This window comes from Stegodyphus dumicola, chromosome 8, assembly GCF_044657685.1.
Source record: "Stegodyphus dumicola isolate Sdum_Otavi_A_Nest chromosome 8, ASM4465768v1".
Taxonomy (NCBI): Eukaryota; Metazoa; Arthropoda; class Arachnida; order Araneae; family Eresidae; genus Stegodyphus; species Stegodyphus dumicola.
This window is the reverse complement of record NC_140775.1, coordinates 160,900,755-160,927,117: the sequence shown is the minus strand read 5'-3', so window position 1 is coordinate 160,927,117 and position 26,363 is coordinate 160,900,755. Positions and strand designations below refer to the sequence as shown.

General features: G+C 28.9%; 1 protein-coding gene across 2 annotated transcripts in view; it reads left to right on the top strand.

The window, feature by feature from the left end:
• The window catches only part of swm (Zinc finger protein swm), an 85,459-nt gene that overhangs the window by 31,498 nt on the left and 27,598 nt on the right, over window positions 1–26,363 (top strand). For both annotated transcript variants that reach the window (XM_085822662.1, XM_085822661.1), the window contains exons 9-15: window positions 44–301; window positions 5,835–6,121; window positions 8,490–8,786; window positions 11,472–11,600; window positions 19,290–19,364; window positions 23,016–23,075; window positions 26,171–26,290. In XM_085822662.1, coding sequence (XP_085678788.1) covers window positions 44–301; window positions 5,835–6,121; window positions 8,490–8,786; window positions 11,472–11,600; window positions 19,290–19,364; window positions 23,016–23,075; window positions 26,171–26,290 — 1,226 coding nt within the window. The remainder of the gene's footprint in view (window positions 1–43; window positions 302–5,834; window positions 6,122–8,489; window positions 8,787–11,471; window positions 11,601–19,289; window positions 19,365–23,015; window positions 23,076–26,170; window positions 26,291–26,363) is intronic.

The window sequence follows — 26,363 nt, the reverse complement described above, 5'->3', positions numbered from 1 at the left end:
GATAGAATTTTTTCCTACAGTTAATATACTATATTATTTTTAGGTTCATACATGCCAGAACCATATAATCCAGAAGCCCCTGCAATGAACATACCTCCACGTGATCACATGAATTATTGGGTACCTCCAAATATTGTGCTTCACATACCACCTCCACATCATTCACCTGGTCCGCCACCAAACTCTGGCATTCCTAGTGTATTGTGTAACCTTAGCGAACCTCCACCCTATCATAATTCGAAACCTCAACGAGCACGGGAACTTATTGGAGTTCCAACTGTACAAAATATTGACCCATCATGTAAGAAAATTGCTAATTATCTGCATCATTCTACATTGAATAATGCATGATTAAGTGTCGGGCATTAAGTATTTAATTTTTTTTTCTTTAAATGTGATATTTAGTATATTTTTGTTTAGCATCATATCCCTGAAAACATTTCTGAGATCTGTAGTAACATGTACAAACTGAACATGGCAAAAAATATCAAAATCCTTTTGTTTTAGTATACTGTATTTAGAGCTTTAGTTAATATATATGTGCATATGCACATAAACACAAATGTGCACGTACCCACAAAATTTAAGTGGGAAATTCCCGATTTTTGATTGTATTCCTGCCAACTTGATTCACAACATATTTCTCTCGATTTTTGCTTCTTCCTAAAATTTCTCATGATTTTTATGACTTTGGCTTAATATTTTGTTATTTTCACCCAAACAAAATATGATGTCTGAAATTAGTAGCGTTTTCTTTTGATTACCCATTTCTTTTTAAAAGAGAAAACATTTTGTGAACCACTGAAGCTATGTTTGTGTTTCTTTGTGTGTGTGTGTGTGTGGGGGGGGGTAGATGTGTCTGAAAACATCATGATCTAATTCGCCAGTGAGCATCAAGCGCTGCTGCTGGTTATCTAGCATTTATCAGGTAATGAGCACAAATCAAGCTTGAAATATTTCTGGAGTCATTAAGGATGTGAGTTCTTGTCGAATTTGTTTAAGAGTTTGCACTTCTTTATCTTAATTCCGACTATGAAAAAAGTAAAATAGGCACATACTTTTCAAAAAAATGTATATCAGAACTTTTCTTGCATTATTTTATCAAGGAAATATAATATAATAGTCATTGCAATTTTTTTAGTATTTGCATGGTGGAAAGACAAATGAACATATGCACATGACAATTCAGTTGTTTTGGGACCCTACCCCCTGCCAATCCAAAAAAACCTATGGAAACAGAGAACCCAAAAATGTTTTGTTAATGCAGAATATTTATTTTTTGCCTTTTTACTTGGAACAAAATCTCCTGCTGAATGCCTGCCATCATGTTGCTGTTTTAAAAATGTTTCCCGATAGTGAAATCACTAATAAATGTTCATGTACAGTAACAGAATGACTGCAATTAATGGGTGTGAAAAATAAATCTTAAGCAGTTGATTGCTGTAAAATAGTTCCTTTCATCCTTTATACAAATGGAAGCAATAATTCCGATGCAAAACCTTTTGTTTGTTGTTTGTAATTTGTTGTAATTTGTTTGTAAAGTTGTTTGTAATTTGAAGAAGTGTGTTTCTACTTTGGAAAGATATTGTACTGGTTTTATTGTCACAAATGTAGGTATTAACCCTTTCGCAACGGCGCACCTTTGTTTAAGACACTTGTGCGGGACAGAAAGGAATCAAAGGCTGTCACCCTACAGGATGGAGGTTTTGCATCGCTAAGCCTAATTTTTTTTTTTTTTTTTAAATCAGGGGGGGGAAAAAAGTTTCACTTCTACCATTGTAATTTTTGGCATCATTTTAGATTATTACTTGAGCTCTTATATATGTTAAAATTAGCACTTAATAACTTTTTTTCTTTATTTTACATGAAAATATACTTAAAAAAGTGCTTATCTTGTAAAATAATTTTCGGAAGTGGTATTCAAACTATTCCAAAGTTTTAATTGATGAAATCCATCAATAAAATTTAAAATTGATAAAACAACACAATAAAGACTATTTACAGTAAGAAGTAACAAAATTTTAAATGAAGATTGAGTGTGGTAATTCTCGAAGCACAGAGAAGTATTACTTTCTAACTCTTAGAAAAAGTATCACTTTCTAACTCTTTAGAAAATGAATCATCACTCTTATTTGCATTAGTAAAATGGTTCACTAACCATATAAGGGTATTCTTCCTCTGATAAATAGTGCCTTCCTGCCATAATAGACTGGAGGTGAGGCTTTCGTAAATAAAAAGCATAATAATATATCAAGAAATATATCTGAAGACAATACAAAACATAAAAGAACTCCACAGAGCAACCCTAAAAGACCATACATAGTAGAGGGGAAAAATAGAATAGAAAAAAGGAATTGGATATAAATCAGACACGAGAATATTTTCATTAGCACACAGCGATTTAAAGAGCCCACCTCTGTTCGTGCTTTCCCCCCCCCCCTCGCCAACAGCTGATGAGTAAAATACCGAAGTCAAGCAGAATATATCAAACTCAAGGTCAGAAACCTAAAACTGTGTTCATTTCAAAAGTAATGAACATAAATTGCTATCTAGTGGCCTTCAGAAAAATGTTCCAGCTTTAAATGCGTATATGCATTGCCCGTCCTCTGAATACAATCTCTAGCGATGTGTGGATTAGATGCCCGGCTGTAAGAGATGTTCTTAGAGAATGTGCATATGGGACACCTGTCCTGAAAGGGTTAAAATGTAAAAGGGAAATGGGAGTTCCTCTGGGTAACTATGCACCAGTAATAATAGGTTTTGAAGATTGCTGTTGCAGGCATCTTGTGAAAAAAAAAGCAAAATTTAGATTTCCAGATTATAAAATGTACCTGGCACCTTTTAAATTTAGGAGCTGAAAAAGGTGCAGCTTCTTTATTAATAAATGTAAATCAGTTCATTGTTGATATATATTACTATCTTCGAAAGTGTTCTCAAAGGAAAGAAAACTGGAAACAGTTACAACAGGTGCATGATACTGAAATAAGAAAAAATTTTAAACATGTACATACATATTGGGTATCTTTAGAGAAATGTTTACATATAATCCTCCACCAATGGAACCCACTTTTTATGTTTTTTAAGGAAGAAGCAAATGCTTCTAGAGTTAAGATAAATGGTTTTATTGAAAGATATGAAATACCTAAAGTAAAAACAGAGTGGCTTCTGCTTTCATCATTAAAAATAAATGTCAAAAAATAAAGTAACTTCTTCAGTTATGAGTAAATTTATGGGCAGTTCTTACAAAAATAACAAAAAAATTAGCATAAAGTTTATGCAGAAGTTTCAAAATAAATAAATAATAATTACTCAGCAAGGGAAACATTTGTCAGTTAGTTACTCTTAAGTTTGTCTCATGAGAAACAATTATTTATGTTTTTATCTTTGTACTTTAACAAAACTTATTTCTTTTTTGTATGCTCCATTCTGGCATCACTTTGGGATTTTAACACAGTTCTGCTGCAAAGAACTCTAATTATATTGAAAATTAATTTTTTTATTAGTTGAAACCCATAATACGTTGTTGTTTTTTGAAAATTTTTATAATAATTTTTCACCAATGTTTTTTATAAATCTCATAGAACCATTTGTGCAACTCATGCTGCCCTTTCCTTTCCTCATTTCTTATCTATTTATAACTCTTAGCAATGAGCTTAGTGTAAGTGATGTTTCATAATGTTTTGCTTAATTTTAAATATTTATTTTCAAATATTTATAGATTTTTATATTATTGCTAAACATCAATTTTTGTTTGAAATAAATACCAAAATTTTAATCCAGTTTTATATAAGATTATCTTTTTCTCTCAATTTAGATATGACATTAGTAAGTTTTATTTGCTTGGAAGCGAATGCCTTTAAATATGAATATCAATTATGTCTTAAGATTTTTTTAATATTTCAAGAATTTGAGCAAAATCCAATGATTAGACTCTGTAGTTTATCACACTATAGATTTTAAAACAAAAATGGCTGATTTCTTACTGCTGTGTTTCTTTCCTTTTTTATCTTTTTTCTTCGACTGCAGTAGTACCTTTCTATCATCACTGATATATAATTGACCTTTTTAAAGTTTTAATTTAGTTTAAAGTTTTCATTTAGTTTTCATTTAGAAGTTTAAAATTTTCATTCCATTTTTTCTTGCACTGTAAATTTTTGAAATGGTATTTTCAGCATCATATATTTTGTTGTAAAATGTAAAATTCCATATGTGTATTCCATTTGCCAGTTTTTACAAATGATTGTTAATTTTTATGCACTTTTTTAAAGCATAAAAAATCATGCCAGTTTGGCAATTTATTACCAAAGTTGTGTTTAAAGTGTATAGTTTTAGCAGACATTGAGGTTATGGTTTGAATCAATCTTCTTTGTTACATCAAAATTAAGTTTTCTTCTGGGATTATGAATTTTTTTGTTATGAATTGCTAAGTTTGCATGAAAAATCATGCCAGTTTGGCACTTTATTACCATAGTTGTGTTTTAAGTGTATAGTTTTGGCAGACATTAAGGTTATTGTTTGAATCAATTGCTAAGTTTGCATCAAAAATCATGCCAGTTTGGCACTTTATTACCAAAGTTGTATTTAATGTGTATAGTTTTGGCAGACATTAAGGTTATTGTTTGAATCAATCTTCTTTGTTACATCAAAAGTAAGTTTTCTTCTGGGATTATGAATTCTTTTGTTACAATTTGCTAAGTTTGCAATTTTCAGATCAGTTTGTTTACAGATATTTTTATTCAAAGGGTTTTTCAAATTCATGACAACTTTTGTGACTAATATTGTTATAGAATTTTAAAACAAAAGTGGTATATTAAAATTACATTTTTTTAGAAACGTAATATTGAAATAAAGCACTTTTATTTCTCACTGTAATCTGTTAAAATTACCTTTTATAACTGTCGTCTTGTCATAAAATTAAGAGAAAAGACATGTTGGAGCCATATTGAAGATATAAAGCATAATGAACTCATTTCTATGAAAACTATGCACACAAGTGTAAAAGTAATTAACTTGCTGCTATGTTTTCATGTAATGTAACTTAATTTTACATTTGATTAGTGAACCATAGCATGTGCCAAAGTTTCTGTTGGTAAATTGTAATGATTTATTACATATCATGTGACCCTGAGTAGGTGAAAATAGTCTTATGTTTTCATCGCAAAATTAATCCTTCATTTTGGCAACTTTTAAGTACTTTGATACTAAAATTTAAAAAAGAATTATGTCCCAGCAGACACACACACACAAAAAAGGGACCCACTTTTGTAATTATTTTTCCAGTTTATTTTATTTGTTTAATATTTCATTTTGTATGCCATTTCTCCCACATATTTTTTTTTTTTTTTAAATGTTTAGATATATAACATTATTTTCTGCAGGAGTAGCTTTATGTCCCTCCCCCCTGAATTTTTATTTAAAATCCTTTTTTTTTCCTTTTGAATTTGGCAGCTATTTATTTATATATTGTGCAATGTATAAAATAGTTTTTTTTTTTTTAATTATTCAGGTGTATACCTAGATTTTTACCGCAGAATTTCTTTTTCCGGAAAACTTATACTTTGATACAAAGGAAAAGAAATTAAACTCACTTTGATCCTTTTCTTTGTTTTTCAAAATTTCTTTTCAAAACGTAAAAAAGATGATATTAAGATGAATTAGATGAAGAATAATACATCAGTATTGCATTATGTGTGTATATAAAAATAAGTGTTATAAATTTTATGTAGGTTTCTTAGTTAAATTTTTATGTATATACATGTTTAATAAGTATCATTAATTTTAATGTGTGCAGTTTATGTTGTTGAGTAATTTTTAATATATAAATGTTTTAAAAGGGAAGAACAAAGGATCACTAAAAAAAGGATCTGCAGAAGAGCACATTCAGAATTCAGTGCAAAAATCTCATATTTCTACCATGGGTGAAAAGTCTTCCTCTGGATCTTCTGTTGAAGTACCAAAGAAAGGTTTCGATTATAACAGACTAGGTCCAACTCCTAAGAAACCATTTAAACAAGGCAACAATCGTAGTACATTGGAAGTGCGAAAAATTCCGACTCATCTAAACACAATTGCTCTCTTAAATAGTCATTTCAGTAAATTTGGTAGGATTGTAAATCTTCAGGTAATTCTTATTTATTTAAGTTAAAATGCGTATTTGACTATTCTGACATTTACTAAATTTTAGATTGGCATTATTTGCTTTATAATTTTTGTACTTATTTTTCTGTTTTTATTTTTTACTCTTAAATTTAGAAAGTATTTCAGTTGGTATTATTGTTTGCATTATGTATTTTTTTATAGTGATAGTTTACACTTTTTGTGCTGAATGCGAATAATGTAATTTCATCTGCTTATAGAGGCTTTCTTGCTATATTTTAAGTTTCAATTGTTTGCCTTCATGATGGAATATTAATGGTGATTTGTGCTAAAATTGAATTTTAAAAAAAAATTTAATTTATTATCATTTTTTTCATTAAGGAAATTTTATGAGCATTTAAATTTGTTGCAAGTAGATATTCCATTTAGTAATTTTCTTAAAAATTTAAATTTGGTTTCAACACATAAATTTTAACTGAGCATATAAAAATTTGATAAATGTTCATTTTTTACAATATATATTTTTATATAAAAATAAAGAGGCTAATTTTTTAAAAATTTTATTGCATTGTGAATATACCCGTAATAAATTCATAGGCACATAATGTTGTATCATAATTCTTTTATCGTTTCCTAAATAATGCCTAATAATAAAGGAGAGATTAATAATATTAAAATATCTTATTAAAAGATCTTTTAGAGTACATGCTCAGGAAGATCTCTATCATCGTGCTTCTCATAAGTCGTGGAAGAATGCTATCCTGAATTTGTGTAATGGCTAAAGGTGTAGCAGGTTATTTGCACTCTGTGCAGCTCTGGACAGGTGATGCACGCTGCACATATTCTCTGCACAAGACTTTTCAGTTAGAGTAGATAGAAGGGTATCCCTTGTGTTATCGTGAAGTCGTCATTTCATTTATCGCCAAGTTGTTTCATCTATGGTAGCCTGAGTAGTTGAATTTTATGGAAACCCTATTATGACATAATCAGTTGCATGATTGCGGTAAATTCGTGAGGGCTTGTGTGTGTTGGTTAGGAATTGCTTCTTTTGTGGTTTAGATGATAAAATGGCTGAATGTGGTAAGATTAATTTGAAGTTTCTGTACAATTTGAAAAGAAAGGGGAAAAGAGCATTACTTGACTGGTGTGTAAATGAAGGTTTACTTAGTAACCATTATTAAGTGTCCTGTTTGTTGGAAGGAAATGCGTATGGTCGAACGTCGGACAATAAACTGTGCTACAGAGGGATATTTTTTACTCTTATTCTGTGAATTTATGTGGTGACGCCAGTATACAGATTCTAGTTCAGATAATTTTAGAAGTTTTTGGATTCTGTTAAGGAATTTTGTTTGACTGAAGACATGCTAAACCGTAAATAAGGTAAAGTGGATATTTCCTTGGTGTAGTGCAAAGATGAACTTTCTTTTTTATGTTATTTCATTGTTTGAATTAAAATGTAGTTTGTTGAGATTATATATTTTTTTCTTGGCTGCTTCTTTGACTTTTTAAGCGAATATAGTTCGATGTGTACATGGACAAAGGGCCTAGTTTGTGCAATTCTCTGTTTTTTTAAGTGAAAATAGGTCGATGTGTACATGGTTAAAGCCAAGGGATTGTGCAATGCCAAGTTTGTGTAATTCTCCGATTTTTTTTTAAGTGAAAATAGGTCATTGTTTTATACCAAGTTCGTGCAATTCTTTGTCTTGTTATTTTGGCTTTGTGCAGCATTGATTTTTGCACTGCTACACAAGCCAAAATAACAAGTGAAAGAATTGCACAAACTCATCCATGTACCACCAACTTTCGCCAAGGGGTACCCGTAAATATATTTTTACTGATTTTTCTCGCCAAGCATTACTGGGAGGTAAGAGATATGTTAGATTAATGGACTCTGTTGCAGCTCTTTTTTTTAATTGTTTTAATTCTGTTGCTGTGTTCTGTGTTCTTGATTTTTGCTGTAATTGTTCACAATCTGCCATTGGAAATAAAAAAGATTTAGTTTTAGTTTATTAGTATAGAAAACTACTCTTGTTCAAATTTTGGTATTTATCAACATTTTAATTTTTTCTTGTTTATTTTATCAAACACATTAAAAATAATCTAAATTAAATATATATATGTATATGTTTTTTGAGTTTTGTAAAGGAAAGGAGGGGAATGATGGTGTAGTAATGGCGAAATGGGTGCATGGAACAAAAAAGGTTGAGAACCCCTGCTCTAAAATGATTTCTTTTTGGTGTTGGGATTTAATTTTTTATCGGTCTATATATATTTATATATATAAATTATGAAGTATATTGTGTTTCCTAAGTACAGAATCAGCTTTCTTTTAGGTAAATTATGATGGTGATCCAGAAGCTGCATTAATTCAGTGTATGTTAAAAATCTTTTAGGTAAATTATGATGGTGATCCAGAAGCTGCATTAATTCAGTTTATGACTCATGCTGAAGCAACTGCAGCATACAGAAGCACAGATGCTGTATTTAATAACAGGTTCATCAAAGTATTTTGGCACAATAAAGATGATAGAACTAATAATGTTCCTCCTGAAAAGTTTAATGCATCAACGCCAGCTGATGTTAAACCAATCGTAAAGACTGTGGATAATCGTGTTACTGATGTTAACATGAATGACAGTCATCGGAGTGATACTCAGCAAATATCTGAAAAAGTCTGTCTGCCAGAAAGGGTAATTATTTTTTCTGACATTTATTGCATTGACAGAGAAGTGAAAATTTATCATCTGTGTCATTTATATTAATTATAATCAGTGTTTTTTCTCAAAAAGTGTTTAGGAATAATCTGTTTGAATAAAGGATTGACTAAAGGAATTCACCATTTCATAGTTGAAATTGGAGGGGGTAAAAATAAGGGAAACGGTGTTTACGGTATTGATTTTTTTAAAAGTTTTTGAAGTGTATTAATTTCTTTTTTTGGAAGATCATTAATTTTAGTTGTATTTTTAAGCATACGTTTTGTGATTTTATAGAGTACTGATTCATATAAAATACCTGTTCTTGGTTGTAAGTAAAATGTTTTTTAATCTAAATTTAGATCAAAATGTAATATTTTTCTTGCCTGCGAAACTTAATGGCAAACATTTTTATTGTATTGTTGTAAAAATGTCTAGATGGAAATTTAGCCCATTACAACTATCCTTGAGTATAATATGTATTTTACAGGTGCTATAGCTCTTCTGGTTTAAGTGCTAGTTCTCTGATCCATTCTTACAAAGTTAAGTTTTCTGGATGTTTAATGAAAATGTTCCGCAGTAGATTCCTAGCTGTTGCAGTATCTTTAGAAATGAGCATCTGGTTGAAATTGGATATCAGATGCATGTTCCTCCCTTACTGTTCAAAAACGTCAATCAGATTATTTACTTTAAAATTTAAAATCAAAGAAAACAGACACACGGGAATTTATCTGCGAATGAAATTTAATGTATTACTGAATAAAACTAAATGCATTCATAGTTCTTTTAAAGGGATTATGGGATTGTTTTTACTAAGACATTAAAATTATATGGAAGGAAAAGGTGCTGTTTATACTCTATGTCAGCAGGATTACGTGAATTGACACCAATCACTAAAATTACCAATTTTAGTAGTTGATTAATGTTATTTTTTGGTATTCCTTCGAAGTTGATTTTTATTTTCAATTATTCTTTTACTCTTTCAACTTTCTGTTCAGTTGCTTGTTGGCAGAAATGCTGATAGTGAGGGTAGTTTCCCCCCCAACACCTTATTTTAGTGAAGAAGTAGTGAAATCCAATTTGGTGTACTTTTAGCTGCTAAAGCAGTCTTTTGTATGATGTATTCATTTTTGTAATATATATTATCCTAGCAATTGACAGACACTCTCAGAATTTTGGATTAGAAGGAGTGTGAATGAAACCAAAATTTATGTCAAGCCCAGAAAAATTCTTAAAAAGTCATCTTATTATATGAGAAAATGAGATAAGTTCCTAGTAAAATGACTTATGTAGAAATATTTTATGGTTGACAATTGGAAAAGATTTTCACACCGCAGCTTTTATTGACACTGTAGGATTGAAAACCAAGAATAGTGTTGGGAATTGAGCAGTGCTTGCTCCTTGCCTCTGAATAAGAGATGTATCCGGAAATCTGAGAAATTTTAGATTTAATGTATTTTAAGCATTTAGTGTAATCTGCAGTCCACATTTCTTCCATCAGATTACCAAAAAACGGATTCATCATTTTCTCCTTGCATACTAAAACTCGCAATTTTTTTAGAGGGAGGGCAGCATTTGAGTAGTAGTCAATGGTGTTGATACTAATTACTCAAATCAGCAGTATGTGTTGTAAGTTGGACTGTCATTGTTGATTGACTTCAGTTTGTGGTATAGTAACCTAAAGGTAAGCTAGCAGTTATATAAAATAACAATCTCTGTGTCATAAAAATTGTAAGTGAAGTTAGGGGGAAAAAATTAAGAGATGGTTTTAACAGTTTTTTATCGAAAAAGAATATAACTAGCTTCTCTCTGCAACATAAATTTTATTTTTTTCGAATTCTTTCTTATAAACAGCAATTTTCAGCATGTTTGAAAGATGTTTCCTAAAATTTTACTTTGCTATGCTTTTTCGACATTTAAATTTTATTATATTTTATTATTATTTAAATTTTGTTATTCTATTTTATTACATTACAGAAAACATTCATCATTTGTATGTGATCTGATAGCGAATTGCATATGCTGTTGTAACATGAAAAATTTCTCCTCTATTAGTTTTTCAATTCAGTGGATAAAATCAATATTTCATATTCCTTTTCATATTCCCTTTTTTAATACTTATTAGTAAAGTAATACTTTTCATGTAATAAATGCTTTACTTATTTATTTCTGTTTTGATCCTAGCACTGCTATTAAAAACTAAATAGTAGGATGTTATCATAATTTTATAATTGAACACATTGTTTAAATAATTATTGTTGCTCATTTTTAACTAATTATTACTATTTTGTGAAGTATTACTATGTATACTAAAAAGTGAGAGGAAATTATATGCTCATAGTGGTCTGAGTATTAAACTTATCATATTGCACTATAGCAGTTTTAAAAACTTTGGAGATATTATTTGCCGATGCAAATTTCATCAAGTTTCTGAATTGTTGAAGACCAAGAAAGTGTCTTCAAAATTACTGTAATGAAATAAGATAAAAATTTTGCTTCTGAATTTAAACTCCTTTAGACTAATATAATGCCACATGATCTATTCTTAATTATGTTATATATTTACTATGTTCTCCTGCCCTAGAAGATTTATATAATTTTAAATTAATGAAAAATTTTATGTATTAAAATCTGAGTATTATGCTTAAAGTCTTTCAAAATACAATTTTTTTTTTCCCTCAGTCTGTTGTTTACTCATCTAAAAAGGGCAACCTTTCTCGGACAGTTTTTAATCCAGCAATTTTGAAAAAAATAAATTTAAGTGTTGATTCATCTACTGTTGCTCGCAGGCAAAAAGAAGAACAAAGAAAGGTATGTTAAGATTTTTTTTATATATTATTCTTAAATTAGTATGCAGCATTCAGTTAATAAATTTGTTTATTTACAACTATTTAAGGATAATATTTAACTTTTTATTTAAATAATGAATTTAAGGTTCATAAAGAATTTTGACGTGATTAACTCCAAATTGAACAAAAAGGTGTAATTAAATCAGACATTCCATTTACTGAATTTATTATATTATAATATGATAAATTCAGTAAAAGAAATGCCTGTCATAACAAGAAGGGTTTAAAATTAATTTAAAATGTTGCATAAAGCTGGTTGCTGAGTTAGAAAAAGGTATATGTAGCATAAACCTGGCTGTGAGAAAGGTATGTTAAGATTTTTTTTATATATTATTCTTAAATTAGTATGCAGCATTCAGTTAATAAATTTGTTTATTTACAACTATTTAAGGATAATATTTAACTTTTTATTTAAATAATGAATTTAAGGTTCATAAAGAATTTTGACCTGATTAACTCCAAATTGAACAAAAAGGTGTAATTAAATAATTAGCTAAATTATAACAAGACTCCCTACTCACTTGGAAAATCTTGAAAAATCTGAGAAATAAAAAATTACCAGGAAAAAGTCAATGGAAATATAAAATTTCTTTGAAAACTCTGGTAGAATCGGGAATTTTTTCCAAAGAGTTGGAAGATGTAAAAAAGAAAGTATAAAATTAGTCTTCTCAGGTGATAAAATACTTTAAATGATAACTTATAAAGGAAAAATTGCCCACCTTAAGAAAAGTCTGTCACTTATCTCTGTAGAACGATACTTTCAAAAATGAATAATGTAATTTAGACGTCACTGTGTAGTTGTTCATTATAATAAATGAAAGAATTAAGTCTATTTTCTCAAATACACATTTTCAGTTACTCCTGTTTCATTTGATAATTAGTGTACTGTGCTTGATCAGGAAAATCTGACGAATTTGAATTTCATAAGTATTTTATGTAGAATGGTGACTACCTGTATAAGTTAATAATGACAGAAATGTTATTCATACAATAGCTTTTTTAATTTAGAGACAAATTCAATAGATACAATATTCATACTAGAGGTACAACTGATATTAAAGAAATACCTGCAACTTTTTAACTATTAAGTGATTGTTAAGACAGTATTTGTACATTCCTTAAAAAGTTCTAGGTTTTTCTGAAACAGTTTATCTTTGGTGAAGATCTTTAATAGTGCTTATCTGAGATTGCTGGTTCTCTTTTATGACTGCTATTCTGAGTTGGAGTTCTTGTTTTAGATAAATATGGAATTTAAATCGGTTCTACTCTTATATGCACCCTAAGATCACCAAATGTGGTGATATGTGTTCTGGGCTGGTTTTTGGCACGATTGTGTGTTGTATGGCAACCCTTTTGACGTTGAATACTCTTTTGCTGGAGTGTTTTAATTGCTCGTTGGTTCGTGTCGTGCGTTTTTTGAAATGGCCTATGTTGCAATGAGGGTCTGGGAGATTATTTTTAGTGGCTGTGCATGATAGAAGTTAGGAAACGCTAATGCAGTGTATTAAAGAGTGGCTTAAGCCTTGTACAACTATTTTTTTGGATGGCTGGAAATCTTACAAGGATTTAGGAAAAGAAGGTTTTGAACGTTTATTTGTGAACCATAGTATGAATTTTCTGTATAGTGTGTCTGGCTGTCATATAAATATGATAGTGATTATGTGGCGGCATGAAACTGGTATTTCTGCTGTACGAAAAAGCGTTCATTCATGGTAAGTGCATTTTATTTTATTCTTGTTCTTATTTTGTAGAATGTTATGTTAATTGTTTTTTTAGTATGAATTTCTGTCATTATTGTTGTTTTTTGAATTGTTTGAAATTTATTTTAGTTATTTTAGTTTATTTTGTTGATTAATGCATAGTGCCTAGATTGTGCAATTCTTAGATGTTTTTTAAAGTTGAAACAGTGTCCGTGATTTCAAAGGATACCTGTGTACATGGTATTCTTTGAAATTTATTGTTGTTATGTTAATTTATTAAAGTGAGGTGTGCGTAGTTCGTAGATTTTTTTGCTGCCTAGATTGTGCAATTCGTAGATGTTTTTTAAAGTTGAAACAGAATGCTGTGTACATGGATTCTTCTCAAATATTTTTGGTTAGAAACTTTACGTTTTTGCTATCTAAATTTTTTGTTTTTGTTTAGGATTTTTAGCTTAAATTATGGGTTCAAAACATGGTTTTTATTTTAAATAAATTAATAAATTTAATTAAATAAATAAATAAATTTAATTAAATAAATAAATATTAAATAAATAAATAAATTAATTTAAATAAATAAATAAATAAATTAATAAATTTAAACATAAATTTTAACAAACATGTAAAAACGTAAAAAAGCAAATTTAAAGTTAAAATGTGCAAACATATAAAAGATTTAATTCTTGAACTAATTTACAATATCATTTAAATTCAGATAACATAAGTAAATCAAGTGCAAAACCAAACCATGAAAATAAATTACCAATTAAGCAAATTAAAATTAATCTAAAATTTTTTTAAAAATGCATAAGTGAATGACTGTTGAGCATGCAGGAGGCAGACTTATCAAGGGGAAGTTGCCTCCAAACCTAACTCTTCAATCATTCAATTCGTGTTTCGTCATTCATGTAAGCAAGGGTTTGGTTAACATATTCTTGGCAGACATTTGGATTATTGTTCGAATTCATTCCTTTCTGTATTACCTAAAAAAAGTTTTTCCCTTTTTGCAATATGAATTCTTTTGTTACGTATCTCTAAATTTGGCACCATATCAATGATAATATATTAAAACTCATGAAAATAACATTTTGCTTTTCTCCTGTCATGTTTTACCTTTTATTTTGGTGAATAATGCATATTTTGCTTATATTAACAAGAGAATGGTATAAAGCACAATTTCCAAATGATTTTTTAGCAAAAGCTAAAAAACTACTGTAATTTAAAAATTAATATAATTTGTCTTCATTTACACTTATTTATGACGAGTTTTTTTTTTTTCTCATATAAATTTTCCAACGTATTCTGATTTATATCAGTTTTTTCTGTAAAATGAACTTTACACTTTTTTCCCTGCATTGTTTTAAACAGTCTTCTGATGCTGTTCTCGTACAGAGTTGTTCTTGAGGAAGAAATTCATTACACAAGAGTAACAAATTAGCAGTTGGGACATTTATTAAAGCAAATGAATTTAGAAAAGATGTTAAAGAGAATGATTGGATCTAAATTATCTGAAAAAAATTCTTATTAAAAAGACACAAGTATTTGTGCATTATGTATGTTTTGTAAATTTTATTGTATAGTTATATTAATCCTTTTGAAATGAATTAGCTGTTCAGTTAATTTCATTCTTATGTTAGATCTTGTGCTTTTGCCTGTGCCTTCCAAGGTACAGATTCTAGGTCTTGTACCTTGAGAGATTTTAGCAAGATTTAGAAACCTCTGATTAATGTCTAAAAGTTCAGAAAAGTCCTGTGACAAAGGAAAAAAAAAAAAAAAATGTTTTAATTGAATTAACAGGCAATGGATGTGTTTTGTAGGAAAATTGTGATAAATTTTCTGAGAATTTCTGGAAAACCAGTGAGAAGTTATTTGAAATTTCTACTTTTCATTTCAGCAGTGTTAGATTAAACACATCTATATTTCCTTTATTTTCTCTTTTATTTTCATACTTTTCAGTGTTCAAAAGCATGGAAATGCAAAAATGATTTGAATCCTGTCTTATGAGCAATCATCTGTAGAAAAGAACTATATTAAAATGTTATTGAACATTTACCATTTAAAAGATACTTCTTGTATATCTTAGTGCATCATATTATTTTATGAAGTTTTCTGGTGTTATTTATAATACCAATGTTATTAAAGAAATAAAATGTGCAGTTTCTTCTGTAAATCCTTAATGCTACAGAATTACAAAGCAGTCATTTTGATCACAAATGAAATTGCTCATTTTATTAATGATGTTTTTTTACTTTTCTAAATGTATACCTAGGAAAAATCATTTTTTGGCTTGTTTTAAATGGTTAATTTTTAAAATTTAATTATATATCACATAGAATTATGGATGGCAGTCATTTGAAGTCTCAAATGTGTTTCATGTTTCTTGTCTGAATATTTTAGTAAATTTTGTTCCTTCTTCTGTGCCACACCTTTATTTTGATTGCAGTTGTCTGAAGCATCTGTAATTTTTTTTTTTTCTTCTATTAATCATATCGTGTAGAACCGTTGAAAGAAAATATCTATTAGAAGACAGTGCAGATGCATTATAAGAATTATTCAATGACATTTCTGGTTCAGGAATTAATTTCCACGAAGAATTTTATACAGAAATTTATTTTATTCCATCTAATAAAGATTGGATTATTCCAACTACAGCAAGTGAATCTGATTCATCAAATGATGGTTCCATTATTCCTTTAAAAAAATATTGCCATAATATATCACCATCTCGTCTTGAAGAACAAGACATTTCTTTGTTATTTTCATATTGTTTTGATTCTAAAAATAAAATCATTGCAAAAGGAAGTTGCGGAGTTCAAGATTTAGCCTTGAATGAAAACGTAGTCAAGAACAAGGAAGTAGTAGTGGTCCAAAAATAGATGAGAAAGGTGTAGCACAAGCCATAGTCCAATAAGGAAGTGAAGGCAAATCAGATGATTTGAAATAAGAAAATCAATCAAAAGAGGAAGAAATAGTAAATGATGATGCAGTGTGGGAAAACAATATTTAATGAAATGGAGACTTTCAGTCAATGAAAAAATGTTGTATCATGTACAGCAGTGCAATGAAATTGAGGCACATGAAAAATATAGAAATCTGAATTGCAATTTGTTACTTGACGAGTTAGATGCTTTTATTGCTGAATTATGTGCTAGTAGTGCTTTGGCTGGCAAAGGACTTTCTCTTTTGAGTTTATGACCCAAATCCTGGTCCCAAAACTTAGTGAAAGAGTGTCTAGGGATAGCCTGGGAAATAATGAAATATTTGTGGGTTGACTTAAATTTCAACTAAATCACAAAAATTATAAACTGATCCATTTGCTGTTGCTTCAGAGAAATATCTTTATAGCGAATTTTTTTTTTTTTTTTTTTTTTTTTTTTTTTGTTACAAAGCAGATGGAACTACTGCATTTATTCCTATGAAAGCAAAATACTGATTTATTCAAAATATGCAGATAACTCAATAGATTCAGTAAAAGTTTAGCTTTTATGCTGAATAATAAACTCAATAGATATAATTAACTCATAAGAATAATAAACTCAATAGATTCAGCATAAAAGTTTAGCTTTTATGCTGAATCAAACAAACAAAATGCTTTGTAAACACCTACCTTTATTTGGGAAAAGAAGAAAGCAAATCGGCTGATGAAATCGTTGGAGAGCATGGTGTTTATTCTTTGATAGAGCCCTTTTTAACACTAGAATGTTGCTACAAACAATTTCTTTATCTCCTTGTATTAATAAAAACTTAAGGAGTGAAAGAATTAGTTACATTGGTGCAATCAATTATACAAGAAAAAAAAGATGTATGGTATAATATTAATGGTTTATGTTGTAAAAAAGAAATTGTTACTGTGCAATTTGGTTAAATAGACTTTTAAACATGCAGCCAAAATAAGTTAAGTAAATTATGCAATATCTCATTTTACTGGGGGGGGGACTTAAAAATGCTACATTTTTCTCAAGTTGCAATCAAAATGGCCTTATTCTCTTATTAGAGGTAAATTAAAAATGCTGTAATGCTAGTGTTAAATATGTACATTTTATTAACAGCAAAAATTTTTAACTAAGTTAGAAGATTCAAAGATAAGACTTTATGAGGAAGGAATCTATAACATTAAGTGAAAATAGATATTATTGAAAATATTAATAAATTAGCATTTGGGACATTTGTTAAAGCAAATGAATTTAGAAAAGATGTTAAAGGGAAGGAAATGGATGTAAATTGGCTGAAATATCTGAAAACAAATTTCTAATTAAAAACATGCATAAATACTTTGTTGCATTTGTAAATTTTACAGTTATTTTAATCCTTTTTAAAAATCAATGTTTAATTAAGTTATATGCATTAATTGTGCCATTTTTAAACTCTAAAATTTCCTTAGTTTCGTATTTTAATAGCACTGTTTTAACAGTGCTATTAAAATACCAGTAATAGTAATCACATAAATCTTCTTTAAAATATGTGTGACTATTATAAGCATAAAATATTTCCTAACTTTTAGTATTAAGTACCAATTTCTTGATAACTCTTAATTTTTTAAAAAAAAGTAATATTAGTTACACGAAAACTCTTATGGAGTTAATTTCATTATCAAATTTGTTTTACAATTATGTTTAACATCAGATTTCATTAAATAACAACAATAATAATACATCCCACATACTCTTCTGTTTTATTATTATAATATCATTACAAGAGTGAAGTTTCTTGCATAAATAATTACTTAAATTATTTATTTATTGTTCCTAAAAGTTGTTAGTTTTCGTGTACAAAAATGTGTACAAACCTTATGAGACTGATTCCAATGAATATAAAAAATAAGAGCTTATATTTTGGAGGGGAAATGCTTATGGTAAAAGATGAGAAATGCATGTTTGAGGGAAATTATAGTAAAGCTCTTTGAATCGCTCTGATTATGTACTATAAAGCTTTTGTGTTGCTAAAAGAAAATTAATATTAGAGAAATTTTGAAAGTTCCAATGTTTTAAAAATACGGAATTATTTGAATTCATACAAGTACATAATTTTTATAATTTATTGCTTAGAATATGCATAAGTAATGTTAATATTCACACAGAAATATGCACAGGAAAAGAGTCACACTAGCATTTTAACCATTTATCAAACCACTGTTAATCCCATTAATCTTTTTTTAAGGTATCAATAACTGTATGTTCAATTCGTAGAATAACACAAAGATGCGGGCTGTTCGAATCAAATGTACCTATATATGCATGGATCTTTATCATGAATAGTTGATCATGGCATAGACAATTCTGAATCTGACTGCCCGATTGACTGACATGGGCTCCGAGCGAAAGCTTGTCGAGCATCTTCCACACATAAATCAAAATCTGAACGGCGATCACCTTCGGATTTTTTCCGTACACTTCCCGTTTCAAGAAACGATTTGTGCCACTTTTTTATGCTGTTAGCTTGTGGTGGATTTCTTTTATAAACTGCCTGAAACATTCTTTGCCACTTTTACTACAGATTTGTGTTCTGCATACCAGTGAACAATTTGTGCCTTATCTTGCGGCGATGCCATTTTCCCGTTTGTCGACTCAGCAAAAGCACAGGTGCATCAGATGAGAAAAAGTAGTATCACCAAACTCTACGAACTCACCTCCCACATGTGGCCAATATCACCCTCATAGCACTAAAACTTTGTTTTTAATTGACTGTTCAAAACAGGTACATTTGATTTGGACACCCTGTATATATCAAGAAATAAATTTTTAGGAGTCTTTTCAGATTTAACAAGACTTATTTTGACTCTTCTGCATGTGGCATTTGTAGTTATATATATATTTCAAGCTTTTACTTTAAAATTCTTAGTTTTTTCTGTATAGTAATCAGTATTAATAAAATCTTCTTTAAGTGCCTTGCACTATATATTAAATCAGCAAAGCAAATTTATTAATATTTTAAATATATATGTATTTCCTTTATAGGATGCACTGCACAAAAGGTTAGAACTCCACAAAAAGAAACAAGAATTTTTAAAATCCCAGATTCAGCATCAAAAGGTATTTTTTACTTTTTTTTTAATTTTTTAAATTTTTCTTTGTGAGACTATTTCTTTGTAAGACTATTTCAATATTAAAAGTGATCTGATAATTAATTGAGTTCTTATGTAGAAGTAAATGTTTGAAATATAGCTGTACTTAACCTTTTATCATGCTACATATGCATGATGGATGCAAATGCTTTGAAGAAAATGGGTGCCATTTGTAAGATTATTTCAGTATTAAAGTTATCTTTAAATATCCCTGGAAATTGATTTGGCTGTGTCACAATAAATGTGTGATAATCTCACTGTAATAAACTGGGAGTTTGGTTCACTATATCTGATTTGATAGGAAAAATGGATTATCTCACAAAAACACATAAAAATTTGAATGATGAATAAAGGAAAAAACTGAATTAATATTGCCATATCTACCAATAGTAGTGAATAATAAATCAAATAAAAAATCTTAAGATTTAATTACTATTATTATCATGAGCAGATATTAAATTTGATTTTCTTCTTTTATATTCTGTTCAAAGTGTTTGGCAAATTCGTTGGTCTTTGTTTGAAGCATTTGTTCAGATATTGGTACAAGAGACTTCGTTGAATGGCAAACCATTTCAGCAATGTTTCTTCAACACCCTTAAACTCTATCTTTCTAAATTTTTTCCTTTTATTCAGATTTTTTCCCATGTTCATTATAGGGTTTCATATTTTTTTAAGTAGTAGTAAATGATATTTGGATAAACTGTATTTCTGGCAGATATTGATTTGGCTGCGTTCATTAAAATTTTTCAAGTAATGTTCACCTCGCTGTATGGATGAAGTTTTTGCACAGAAAAAGTGTGATCAAAGAATAGGTGAGAGTTTTGCTCTTTTGTGAAAATGAAAAGAGAACCACCCAGAGCTTAAATTGCACCAGAGCCTACCGGAGCCTGGCCCCTGTACTTCTTAGTTTTTGGGATAAGTTTCATTTCTAGCCGGAGCACTCCGGAGCCCTAAATAAGAAAGCTTCGGCACTTCTTATATGTAAGTGAACAATCCCGGTAGAAATTTGATCTCGAAAATTTTATTTTTAACAAATCGCTTAGCAAATTTTAATTTCTCTCTCTTTGCATTTTTTCTTTTTGCTTTTTATTTAATTTGAATCATTTAATTACTTTAATTATTCAATTATTTTAATAAACAATTATAAATTAATTATCAATTAAATAATAATAAATAAATACTAATTATTAACATTAATTAAACAATCAAATATCCATAATAATTAAATAAATTATTAATTTTATAATCATTAAATATTCACTTTTAAAATTATTAATGATTTTAATAATGATTTTATTCATTTATTTACACTTGTTCCTCTTTCCTGGCGGTCTTCCATAGGGCTCTGGCACTTCTACTTTTAGAAAATAAGTCCTGGAACCATTTACATGTGATATTTATTTCATCACCTACATGTATTATTTAGTATTTAGTTTCTTCTCTTTTCCTTTTTCTTACCAGAATGCAAATTAGTTTGAGAGTATTTAAGCTGAGCTTTTTGGAATGTAAGACAGCATGTTTTTGCCTCTCAAGCAAATCTACTTTTCAGAGGATAGAACTTGAAGAACATTTGTACTCAAACAAAACAAACCAATAAGGATTAAAAAAAAAAAAAAAAAAAAAAAAAAAAAAAAAAAATTCCTAAAAGAAGAATCAATTGTAAAACTACAAAATGTCATTCACCATTTTCTCTTTTCCATTATCACCTATCGCTAGGTTTCCACTGGCTCAGATAAGATTATAATATTCAACTTTGTGTTATAGCTGCCTTAGTTTAAAATTTTAAAGGTGGTGAGAGGTTTTAGCCAACTTCATGTTAAATAATTCGTGTAGTCTTTGATTATTTGCCTTAGTTTAAATTCTGAATCCGACTGTTATTTCAAGTTACCTTACCACAATTGGTGGTTGAGCTTGTCAAGCACAAGAAATGCGTTTTATGTTCAAGTTTTGATTTTATAAAAAGGTTGTTTTAAAACTTTTTCCATACTCTGTAGTGTTATTCAGGCAAAGTGGTAATTCTCTCCAACTCTGTAAGGAATTTGATGCCAGTTTGTGCAATTAGTGCAAGTCAAACTTTCAAAATTTATAATCATTACAAAAAAATGTTATGTTTTGCAAAAGAATGAAAGAATGCAAATCTACTTTTCAGAGGATAGAACTTGAAGAACATTTATATTCAAACAAAACCAATAAGGATTAAAAAAAAAAAAAAATATTTCCTAAAAGAAGAATCAATTGTAAAACTGCAAACTGTCATTCACCATCTTCTCTTTTCTATTATCACCTCAGCTGTGAATAAAGGTCTGTCTGAAGTTCGTTCAAAAAATTTGAATGGAATCAGAGAATCCATTAATGTTTTTCGGTTTAGTGGTCATGTACACCATATGGTTCCCAAGATATGTTCATAGAGTTGGCTTTCACACCTGTCTTTCGTAGCCTTTGTTTAGGACTTCAAGAAAAGTGGGAAGAAAATACAAGAAAAGTAATGCCAAGGTGTTTTCCTTTAGGGAAGGGATGTGGAGTGTGGATGGGATAAAAATTGTAACCTCCTAAACGTAACTGACTTTAAGGGTTAGGAGTTTTTTCATTAAAACTTGGAGAAATTCTAGGAAAAATATAAAAAAGTTTCTGTGAAAGAAAGTTCTTGTTATCCAGGTCTCATACACTTGGAGGTTCACTATGACAGTATAAAATAACAGGAAAGTAACAATGTCCTTGAATTTTTCATGTTTTAAAAAGCTCTAAAATTTAAATATTAATGATGATTAAATATTTAAGTGCTCTTTGATAGCAAGTACTAGCCATAGAGATTTGTGAAAGTAAGAGGCTATGTTATTGAGTAGTTATATGAAATTTTTCATTAGATGAAGTAAAAAAAAAAAGGTCTTTATAGAAATTTTTAATACTTGAACATATTTTTAAATCTTTCTATGTAGAAAATTTGGTTGTTATATAGATATTTTTAACTTGAAGTATGTATGTCATTTTCAATTCATTTGAGAGTTGTGTATTTCTTTTTGAATGTTATCTTGCATAGTCATAAATCTATAAAATAAGGATTGATAAATATACTAAAGCTCTTAACTTTCAAAGGATATCAGTAAGAAGGTGTAAGATATTTTAGTCCTTTGTGCTGTAATGATGGGGGAATTTTGCCTATTTTTTCATAAATCAGAATTGAAACAGGCATTTGCCAGCTGTAATTTTCATAAAATTATTTATTTATTAACGCAAAATTTTTGTTTATGTTTTTTGAATGTTTCCTAGTTATATTTAACTCATTAAATTCAGTGTCTTAACCTTAATTATTATGAACTGTTTAATATATAAATGAATTTAATTTTCTTTGTGTTCAGTTCTTAAGTATTTTGCTCATTCTTTGGGTGGATAAATTATTAATGAGTATTTACATTAACGATTAACTATAGATTTTTCATAAAATTGAATAAAAAGTGATACACCTATGTATTTTATTTGTTCAAAATATTTTGTTGCATGTAATGTGTATTTAAATGTTTGCTAAATTTACATCTGTGCCCCCTTTGTGCCTTCTCACTAATGCTAGCTTAGTTTCCCCCTCCAAATAGTTATAAATGATGTAATTTTCATATTTTTCCAGATGATCTTAGATAAACTTAGTAAATCCAAGATTGAAAAGGAAAGGGAATTTTTGAAAGAGGTAATTAATAACACTTTTGTTTCTACATGATGTTCTCATATTAATATAGTGTTTTGCAAAAATTTTAAGAGTATGTGTATTTGTGTTAAAAAAATTGTACAGATTTTTATGGTAATAGATTAAATTAGGTTTTCTCTGACAAATATAAATATTATCTGAAAATTATAATTTAGGCTTATAAATGAATCCTCTAATTGAATTCAAACTAAGTGTTATAAAAAGATGTGATAAGGTCGCATAGAGGTTCTTTGTCTGGGATGAATGTTTTCAGAGTGCAATAGTTTTCAGTTCATAGGTGAAAACCTTTTTGTAATGGGATACCTTTGTTAATGATTCCGGTTGCAGCCTCGAAGGTCACTCCAAGGGATAAAAGAGATAAAAGAAGTCTTTTCATCAGGGTCAGGAGATAGACCTTTTGTTATGTACGAGTGAAGGAATCTTCCCTCTCTGGAAATTCAGCTCAATTAAACACGTGAGATATAAAAGGTGATTTCCTGAGAATAGGGGACTAACTTTTCATGCTGGAACTAAGGGCATGTTGGCCCATTAGAACTATCCTCAATAATGCAATAGAACATTTTGTTCTGTTAAAAATATTCTGAAATTATGGGATTAAATATATCCATGTCCCATACTGTCAAAAATTGCAACTGTTAATGTTTTTAGTTTATTAAAATTTGTGTTATTGTTATAACTTGAATTAGAAGTTCATTTCAACCCTGTATTACAACTCAGGGTTTGTGTACTGGTTTCGACCACTACACCACAAAAGGTGTTATAAATTTTGTATATAGTTAAATAATTTTAACGAAATTATGTGTGAAATTGTAGTATCTATTATATAATGGAACATAAAAAGTCTGAAGAGAGTGAAGCTGTGCGAGGAAAATAAGATTACAAGGGCAAGTGTAACATTGAGGTAAAAGGCTATCTCCCTAAATTGGCAAGATATAGCTAAGGGGATGATTTTGTCGACAAATCTGGAGACAATTTTGCAATCTTTTGCTCCGGTTTCTCTATAACAGTATTTGCAACTGTAACTGAATAACTGTAGTTGATCCATATATGTAACTCTAACCATATATGCCATCCAGTAATTTTGAGAAAACCAAAGTACTGGAAATTTCCCCGTTGCCAGTGGAAAACTGTATAAATTTAGAGAGAGCCTCAATTTGCAGTTTTTCTGTTCAGCTTCGTACAAGCTTCGCCCTTTGGATGCAATTTGTATTATGTTGTGTTAAGCATTCTTAGTAGTTTGAAGTGGTAACTACTGAATTGTGCTTTGCTGTACTGGCAAAAGCTGTATGAATACTTTCGTAGAAAGTTCTAATGTTCTTTTGTGGAAAGTTCTAAGGCTTAAATGTAATTGCATTCAGTCCATTTTGAACCTATATGCATGCAACAATACTATACTTGTATTTATTTATGTAAACAGTATTTAAAAAATTTTGTAAGGTTTTTTTCCCCCTCTTGTGTAAAAATTCCAAAGATTTTTATGCTAATAGATTAGAACATGCTTTCTTTGATAAATATGATTATAATTTAGCTTATAAATAAATCCAGTAACTGAATTCATACTAAGCATTATTAAAAAAAAAAGTGCTGAGATTGAAAAAAAATAATTTAATTAAAAAGTACATTATGTTATTTTATACATAATTTTGTCTAAAATGTTATTCATTTATTTGAAAAGATTTTGATTTTAAAAAGGGGAAATTTTTCTCCTTTTGCAGAATTAATCATGTTAAATGGGGTAATTAGTGGTTGTTAATAATTTGTAGGGTAAAAAGAAAAGGGTAAGAAATTTTTAAAAAGATGCATCACAAACCATTTTGTGTATGCTAACAATTGATGAAATCACCTTATATACATCAATGATTTTGTCTCTAGTATCCATTATTTTTTTAAAGAAGGCACACTCTAAGGGTAGAGCTGACATGTAAAGTCTGAATGAGAAACAATGTTTTGTAAAATTAAATTGAATATATATAACTTTAAAAAAAATTTGTTGAACTCAACTTTAATTAATTGTTGAACTCAACTTTAATTTAATTTCTGCAAGAATATTATACACTGTGTCAGCTTAAAACTCAATTTTGTCTCTAAATTTAAAAATACAGGCTAATCGTTATGAATAAAATTATTGTTTTACCCAGTAGTCTATATAGTGTTTTATAGTAGTGTGCTTTATAGTATATGTAGTGTGCATCGTAGTAATAAACATGTCTTCTGTCAGTTCCAGAAATATTCTTCAAATTAATGAAAGTCAGAGTTTTACAATAAGATTAACTTACAGCTCCTCTGTATTTAGTGCTGCTGGCTATTGTTGGGCCAGCGTTCAAATTCCAGAGAAGGCTTAGATGTATGTGTATGCATAGGGCATTTAAAATACTGGTCTTTTGAGAAATTTAGTGGTAAGGGAAAAAGGGTGGAAGACCCTTGGATGTGTTTTCTATCAAAATTGGGATGGGACTTCCTCATTATCATAGGTATAAAACTGGACATCCTGAATTGGAGCACATTTGAGAGTTAAATGACCGATAAGTATTGGCTATTCCTGACGAATACATTAAGTTGCCAATTCCCATTTGAAATAACAACAGCTTACAGAAATTTAATTTATCTTTTTCTCAATAATTATAAAATTTATTTTTTACTATTGTAATTATAATAATGAAATCTTCTTGAAGATGAGCTGTTATTAGAGCAATTTCAATCTTGTTTACTAAAATGAAATGATGCTGTTGATTAACGAAAGAATAAGCTAAAGAATTTTATATAGTCAGTCCATATTTTTATTAATTTGATATTAACTCCAAAATGATTAATTTCTAAATTGTATAACTTATTTAGAAATGTATGATTTTATTACATCGAGATTTTAATAGTTTGATGAAATATTTAAAAATTCATCACAAGTAAACCATGCAATTTTATTTTACTGAAAGAGAGACTCCTTAAATTTTTTCTCAGTATTTCACAAATACTTGATGTATCAATCTCTGATAACATGGCATACTGTAAAGATCTACTTGACATATTGAAAAGGATTCATAAAATTTTCTAGTGATTTATAGAACTATATTATTTTACAGACTATTAAGAATATGACTACAAAGATAGCAAGTTTACAAGCAGATGTTAAGAAAGATTCCGAAGACTTGAAGAATCTTTTTAAGACAGTTAATGTTCAAGTTCATGTCAACAAAACTGAGGTGAGCTATATGCATCTGTTTTTAACTTTTATTCTAGTTGTACATACTTTCCATATTAAATGTGTTGAATTAT